The sequence below is a fragment of the Carassius auratus genome, linkage group LG30F (genome assembly GCF_003368295.1).
Source record: "Carassius auratus strain Wakin linkage group LG30F, ASM336829v1, whole genome shotgun sequence".
NCBI classification, from domain to species: domain Eukaryota; kingdom Metazoa; phylum Chordata; class Actinopteri; order Cypriniformes; family Cyprinidae; genus Carassius; species Carassius auratus.
The window spans coordinates 2,846,885-2,855,073 of record NC_039294.1 but is presented as its reverse complement, the minus strand read 5'-3'; the positions used below and the strand labels follow the sequence as shown (position 1 = coordinate 2,855,073).

Sequence of the window (8,189 nt, the reverse complement as noted above, 5' to 3'; positions counted from 1 at the left end):
GGCTCCGAAGCGAAAGCTCGAATGCGAATTGCTCACGATGCTCCTTATATACCCGCTCTGCGGGGCGGAGCTCGCAATGCAAGTTCTGCAGACCAAGGTACTTTGTGTACCATTGGCTCGTTTTGTACCACTCAAAGGTGTTTGGGCTCTTGGGCAAGATCCCATTCATCAGTCTCTTTCTGACGTAACGTAGAATGTGACCGACTGAAAGGGAACTTTAAACAAATCTTTAAACATTATGAAGTCAAGTCCTGTATTTGCTAATCTACATAGAACCAACTTGATGTGTCATGTTAAAATATGCCTATTGTTTCTAGGTTCCTAAGTGCATAGTTTCCATAAAGCATCCCTCAAATGTGCATATGCTGAAATATTGCCACTTGTTAATCCATAATGGTTAGAGTTTAATCAGATCTGGCACTCCATCCTTTGGCAAATTTTTAATATTTAATATAACTGATAAATTGCACCCCATATTGCTTTTATAACATTTTGGCAGTCGTATCAATATTATTGAAATGAGAGTTAGTGAGACAGAGTCTTAGGAGAGCTGGCCTACTTCTGCGTGTCCTCTGACGGTCTGTGATTCCTCCAATCAAACCCTCAGCTCATTTCACTACACAAGACTCGACTGGCTCAGAGAAGGACAGCTGGCAAAATAAGGAATGGATGGATGCAAAAATAAAAGAGGTAAAGATTTCGAAGAACAGTGCAGTGAAACAGCAAATAATGAGTTTGGATTTGTTTGTTTTTTGGACTCTTCACCCATCTGGATTTAGTTGAACAAACAATTTCCTTCAATGTCATGCCATTGGTTTATGCCAATGTCAGGCAACTAGAAATATTTTTAGTTCACAGTTGCTTCTGCATATAAAGCTAGAATATATGCATTCTAACATCAATTTAAGTTAATCTAGATTAGCCTAAAATTATTTATTATTTATATAATTTATGTATACATATTGGTTTTGTACATATCCAAACAAATAGGGAATACGTTATTGCTTTTATAATGCTTCATCATTTTATTATACAGAATGAAGATGAGATGCATGACAGTTGGTAATTCTATAATTAAATAATGATAACAGCACATTGCACTTTCAGTGGTCTGTTGGCTTATGTACTAAGGCAATCTTTGTTTAGAGCTGTCAGAATCAATAAATTTAATCAGTGCAGTTTCCTTTAGATCTATCTGCATTCTCTCCTAAAGCACCATACAGGGTTAAAAATGTCTGTAATTTGTTCACCACAGAAGTGCAAGGGTAATACTAACACAAGGATTTTCCTGACAATTATGAAAACTGTGTGCAGTGAACATGAAACATGCATACAGATGAAGCTTACACACATGACTACACTCTGAAATGCATCATGCATAAAACATTTCAAAGAATGTGCGTTACTTATTAAAGGGGTTTCTACCAGTTTCAGTCTTATCGCTGCTATTTTAAGGCACCTCGTACAGTTACAGTCTATATCTATATTGATTTTATGTTTCAATTCAAGAAAGAGAGAGATGACTTCGCAAGTACAGTCAGGATTTGTGTAATTCTTTTAAAACTGATTTAAATATGGTACAAATGTAGCAACATATAATTATAAAAAAATTGTGATCAGACAGATAAACACCAGATAATCCAGACTGCCTGAAGATGTTTATTCCCAACTCCACCATGTGGATATTCAGAAATACAGCTCACGATTGTGAAAGCTTTAATTACAGTCATTTAAAACAGTATGCAATGCCTCACAAAACCCAAAGATACCAATCTGAAGACATTCCCTGCTGTTCTTCTGGCTGAGACGACTGATGTGAGGAAACCATGTTGTGGTGCTTCCTGCAGTTAAACAGCATGGCGATGTCTGGTGGAATCTATTTGTATGATAAAGTCAAGAATATAATTTTTTCTCATTTCAAAAGGAAACAGGCTATCCTTCCTTTTCAGTTTCTTCAGGTTCATATATGAATGGAATTAAAAAAGCTACAATATTGTAGCCTAAATCAATGGCTAAAATACAGTATTGTCAACGTTCACTAATAGCAAACATGAACAAGGTGACATACAATAGCAGAAAAAAAAAAATTCAGGCAGAGCAATGTATTACATTTTGATGAATAAATATTATTAAAAAAACATAATTTTACCAGTAAATGGTAAAACTGCTGTTTTGGGAAGCTCCTAAAGAAATGTCATTGTCATAATTCATTCCACATTTTAGGAACACTTGCATTTTTACATTATTTTATTATTTTCATGTCTTGTAGTAGTCACACTGAATAAAATCAATCGCTCCAGACAGTATTTAAAAAAAAAGTGTATATAAACAAATGCTCCCAGGATATATGCACAATTATATTTTATTATGTTCTTAATATGTAAATACTACATATTTCAATAATGGGGTAAAATGTTTAACTGTCTTGAAAATAATGTTGCAATGCACTATATATATTGCACATAAAACAGGCTTGATTGTCTTTATGCTTTATATATGGTTATAGAATAAGGCAATTCCTCTTCTCCTACCTGCTGTTTACAAAGAATAGAAGTATCAACATTTGCATTCATGCTGAAGAAAACAAACTCAAAGTAGCACAGTGATCTGCCTGTGTGTGTGTGTGTGTGTGTGTGTGTGTGTGTGTGTGTGTGTGTGTGTGTGTGTGTGTGTGTGTGTGTGTGTGTGTGTGTTGTAGCGCTCAGGGTTTCTTTGTACTGCTGGCAGTCACTGCGCTGCCTGTGTTGATAGGGATGTTGACTTCAGGGCCCTGGATGGCAGGTTTGGGCAGAGTGGCTTCAATGGTCAGGACCCCCTCAGGAGACAGAGACGAGGTGATCTTCTCAGAGTCGACACCAGAGGGCAGACTGCAACACAAGACAATGTCAGGAAATCACAGCTCCAGACAAACGGCCATCTTTAGACAGGCATCACATCAAGTTTGAAATCTATTTGACTCATCTAGAGAATATTTTATACTCTATTTGTACTCTATATTTCTTTAGGTCAAAAACAACTACTACTACTACTACTACAAAAAAAAAAAAAATGCTATTCTGGAGTTTTTTTTTTTTTTTTTACAAGCAAATACTATTCCAATTATTCTACTTTAAGATTTCACATTTAATAATATGTTTTTAATGCAACTTTTTTGTAATTATAAAATTTACTAGCAATCTCTGAGGGACATTTGTTTCTAAACTTAATTTTGTCATTAAAGTATCTGCCCAAAATGCATATATATATATATATATATATATATATATATATATATATATATATATATATATATATATATATATATATATATATATATATATATATATATATGAATTTATTGTCTAGTTCAATGTGTTACTGGCCATTTCCTTATTTGTAAAATTTACCAGCAACTTCCGAGTAAAAATTGTTTCTATGCCAATTTTAGTGCACTTTTTAAATTGAAGTATCTGCCATGCACTAACACACATTTTGTAGTTAATGCAATTTTTTTTTTAAAATAAATAAAACCAATGCAATTCCAAGAATTCCAATGCAATTGAAACTCAAGAGAAATGAACACAAAACATGAGCACAGGTCTGCAGGGAGTTTCAGCTCTTTCAGAAACAGATGTGAAATCAAGAGCCAAGAGCCATTATCTCAAACACGTCCCACCCTCTTAGTATTCTCGGGACAGTGTGACTCATGATCCTCCCTATCAAGTGTGCCGTACTTACGTGTATTTCCTGGTGAAACATCTGGACACAAAGCCATGTTCATCCTTCCGCTCCTCATGTTTGCCTGCATGCAGATCAGACGAGGACAGACGCATGGAAAAGAAGAAAACACTCTCAGATTCTTCAAAACAGCAAAGACTTCATTAAAAGGAGAGCAGATGGACATTTCCCATCAAAATCTCCTGGGATCAAATGATCTGAGCTGCCATCCACATTGCTCTATCAGCTTATACATCAGATGATTTTATACGAAACCATTATAAGATGATTGAGAAAAACTGAACTTATAATGTGTGATGTTTGAGTTTCCTCAGTTTGGTGACAAGTGTCTGTTCCTTCTCTTAAACACTTCTTGAATGTGTAACAGAGAAGTGTGTGTTTGACCTCGCTGTCCTTCGACTGTTCCTCAAAGCCCTAAACTCTGGCTGACACCCGGCCGGGTAACCCAGCACCAGCTCTGTTTGTTTAGACAACCCGACTGAGACCTCAGAGGACCCTCGCCTCTGACAGACGGCCACAGAGACGATGAGAGATATGAGAGTCATTAAGTCCAGTGTGTATTACTTCACAAGCTCAACATTTCACTTCTGAAATCTGATGCATTTCCAAAGGAGATAAAAGTAAAAATGTAAGAATACAAAATGTTTGTACTTGAATGGCACAGAGATGAGAACTTGAGTCTGAAGCTCTGGCTTCTGCGTTCTGCACATGCTGTTTTAACTGCATTGTGCTCGGGTTATGTCACATCTCAGGAATTCCTCAGGAACATCAGCTCCCACCCTACAGAGGATAAAAGTTCTCCCAGCAGCAGCCCTTTGTTTGCTTCACGCTTTCTTCCTTAGGGAAGCCCACTTCTCCCACAAAAAGAAAAAGAACATGCTTTGGCACATAATAATTATGAGATAAAAATTAAGACAAAATATCAAAATTATGAGACATTAAGTAAATTCTAAAAAAAAGTCAAAATGACCACAAGCCTTAATTATGAGGCAAAAAGTTGCAGTTATGAGATGAAGTTAAAATAGTACAACAAAAAAAATCTAAATTATTATTATTATTTAAGTCGAAATTATGACCTACTAAGTCATTATTATGAGGTAAAACTAAATTATGACTAATTATATTATAAAAATAATACAAGTTCAGAAAAGGCTCATACTTGACAAAAAAGTCTAAAGTTATAATTTAGATAAAAAAAAACAATTATAACAAGTCAATGTGATGAAAAGTCATAATTATCACAGTCAAAATTATGATACTAATCATGATTATGTGATAAAAACTCAGTTATGACAAGATATGATACAAAGTCATAATATTTTTTAAGAAGTTGAAATTACGAAGTTAAAAAGTCAAAATTATGAGATATTAAATAATCAAAAAATACATGTTACAATTATGACATGACATACTAAGTCATAATTATGACATAAACGGTCATCATTACAACCTCAAATCTTGTCATAATTATGAGTTTATCTTGTAGATTTGAGTTTTTGTCATTGATTTGATCATAATTTAGTTTTTATGTCAGAATTGTGATTTATCAAAAGAGTTGTGTTTTTCTAATGTAGCAGAAATGGGCTTCTATAGCTCCTGGACATTTCCCTTCCAAAACAACTGAACAATCAGCTCTAATTTCCTTCCTGAAGGTGAAACCTCCATTTCTTTTTACATGCTATCGCATCAAGACACAGATGATTTTGGCTTGTTATTCATTGTACTGAGAAGATCTTTTCTCTTCACAGTAAGTTCACTTTTCTGCGTCATGTTTAAAGACTCACCGAGCAGGTGTTTTGCTGATCTTTAGTGGATGTTCATGACAAATCAGTTCACGCAGGTGTAAAGAATCACACAGGAACTTCATCCACTAAACAATCACAATACTGGCATCTATAGTTTTAGCATGTCACACCAAACAGGCTTCGTTTGTGAATGCATGTTTCTTTACAAAACTCTGGAATCTAATGCAATGAGATTCAGATATTTTTAAGAGTGACTTTAGCGTATGAGTCGTTCTTTTTTGGCTAAATGATGAGATTATGAAGCAAAGTGCTCACCGGTGATCTCCACCACCCCATCTTTGGTCTTCACCATCAGCTCCTCTGGGGCGAAGTGATTGACATCCAGGCTGATCTTCCAGGAATCTGGCGTCTGCTTGATCTCAGACATTCCCGAGCTCATCTGTCGGGAAAGAGCCCGGCTGTAGGTCGGGGGGTGCATCATGGAGGCGGGCGGCGACATGGGCATCTGAGCCACTGGGCTCTGCATTAAAGAGGCCATCTCTGGAAATCCATAGGGCCGAAAGTATCCAGGCCAGTGTGTGCTGGGAAATGTGGGCATCTCCTCGGAGAAGTGTGGCATCCCAAAGGTCTGATCGAAGAGCCGGCTGCCCTGGGACCAGTCACGGAAAGGATCCCAGGATTGGCCGTGCATGAAGGTGAAGGGGATGCGTCTCTCGGCCATGGCTGAAGTTTCTTGCTCTGAAAGTTTTCTGGCAAGTGCTGAAGTCTTGTTTGGGAGTGCTGAGATTTATAAGAACGCTCTCAGCTGACACTCCTCGTTCCACACTAATGCAACACCCCCCTCCCATCCAGATATTTATAGAAGTGACTAGAATGTTTATTCAGGGACGGCCTCACATGAGAACGGAATCCAAGGCAAAGGCCTTCTAAAAGCCGGCACCATTCCTTTTCTGGATGGTTGAGGCTCTCTCAGAAACACATTCTCTTCTGATAACACAAAGATACAACAGGTGACCACACACACAAGAGCTAATTCACAGGAGGAATTCAGTGCAAACACACAGAACAGTTACTTTTCACTCCATTTGAGAATTATCTAGTAAACTTCACAAATAATTAATTCATGCACTGAATTACAGTCACAATTTAAATTAGAAAGACTGAAAGACTTAATGATAGTAATATCATAATATAATTAAAAAAAAAAATTATGTAGCCTATATTAAATTTTAAAACATAAAAAGCTAAAAAAATGTATGTATATATATATATATATATATATATATATATGTATGTATGTATGTATGTATGTATGTATGTATGTATATATATATATATATATATATATATATATATATATATATATATTAATGAAAACTATAATGGTTTAAAATAAAATATAACTGAAGACAAACAGGGAAACATAGACTGTAAAAATCAAACAAATATAGAAAAGCTAGAAAAAATCTTCTTTTATGAATCATTTTTACTTCTGAGGATGTCTTGGAAGCATGGTTATTAGTGTTAATTAAAACTTAATTGTTACTCGAAACTAAATAAAAATTAAGAGAAATAAAATAAAATAAAAAAATCTTAAAATTATTTTGTCAACTGAAATGAGTAAAACCAAAACCAAAAATAATAATAATAAATAGAAATTAACAACAACAACAACAACAACAAAAAAAACTATGTAGACTTTATAAACAGTTATAAAAGTAACAAAAACAACAAAATCGCTAAAAGTAGAAAAAAAAATATTCAAACTTTATTTAAAAAATGAAAACTTAATTAAAATATTAATGAAAACTATAATGGTTTAAAATAAAATACCACTGAAGACAAAGAGGGAGATATAGAATTTAAAAAATCAAACAAATGTAGAAAAGATAAAAAAAATAACTTCTTTTATGGATTATTTTTATTTCTAAGGATGTCTTGGAAGCATTGTTGTTATCGTTAATTAAAACTAAAAATAAAACAATAAACTTTTTTAATTTAATGGTTACTTGAGAAAAAATGTAAAGTTAACAGAAATTAAATTTAAGTAAAAAAAAAAAACTTTTGATTATTTTATTTCAGCTAGTTGCCAACTGATATTACTAAATACAAAAAAACTAAAATAATAATAATAAATAGAAATTAACATAAAAAACAAAGTAGACTAAAAAAAATATAAAAGTTACAAAACAATAAAAATTACTAAAAGTAGAAAAAAAAATTAACAAAAACGATAAAGGTATATCAATTCTATAAACTAACACTGATTCAAAGGAAACTGCCTCTCACTGATAGTATCATGACATCTTGATGAACAGTATCTTATATCACAGTGAAATGTAGAGTAATGGCACATGTGTATCAGTCTGACAGCACTCAGATGTTTAATTAGTGTGTCAGCGGGTTGATTTCAGCTCTGCATTATCTCCTGACTGCATGAACACAGGCTTTCATTCCTGCATTGTGTACAACGCCTCGCAAAAAATGCATTCCTGGACGTCGAACACTAGAGAGCCAGCAATGTCAGGGTCATATTTCAGGGCATGAACTAAATGTTATGTATACCTTTAATGCAATAAGTCACTTTGGATGTAAGTGTCTGTCAAATTAATTAAAGTAAGCACATGGATAAGTTTCAGACTGAAGTACCAATAACTGTGAAAATATAATGACGGTGGACTGACGAAAGAGATATCAAGACTATATAGTTACTAGGATAAAAAGACA

The 8,189-nt window shown here is 34.2% G+C and overlaps 1 protein-coding gene across 2 annotated transcripts; it reads right to left on the bottom strand.

Moving 5' to 3' along the window:
• Positions 1-1,636: 1,636 nt before the first annotated feature.
• Positions 1,637-6,259, bottom strand: hspb1 (heat shock protein, alpha-crystallin-related, 1). Of its 2 annotated transcripts, none has more exons than XM_026240617.1 (4): positions 5,778-6,259; positions 3,718-3,781; positions 2,694-2,867; positions 1,637-2,647 (listed from the first exon to the last, which is right to left on the bottom strand). In XM_026240617.1, the coding sequence occupies exons 1-3, from the start codon at positions 6,181-6,183 to the stop codon at positions 2,702-2,704; spliced, it is 636 nt and encodes a 211-aa protein (XP_026096402.1). In that variant the 5' UTR covers positions 6,184-6,259; the 3' UTR covers positions 1,637-2,647; positions 2,694-2,701. The 2 variants fall into 2 exon arrangements, with proteins under 2 accessions (XP_026096402.1, XP_026096401.1); XM_026240616.1 differs by having other exon boundaries at positions 1,637-2,641; positions 5,778-6,258.
• Positions 6,260-8,189: the final 1,930 nt, after the last annotated feature.

Bases quoted from the DNA above. Each gene is read 5' to 3' on its own strand.
- hspb1 (XM_026240617.1), bottom strand. From the start codon at position 6,183: ATGGCCGAGAGACGCATCCCCTTCACCTTCATGCACGGCCAATCCTGG. The intron at 3,782-5,777 runs GTGAGCACTTTG...ATCTGCATGCAG, and splicing joins TGGGGTGGTGGAGATCACCG to GCAAACATGAGGAGCGGAAG. The intron at 2,868-3,717 runs GTAAGTACGGCA...CTTGTGTTGCAG, and splicing joins TGTTTCACCAGGAAATACAC to TCTGCCCTCTGGTGTCGACT.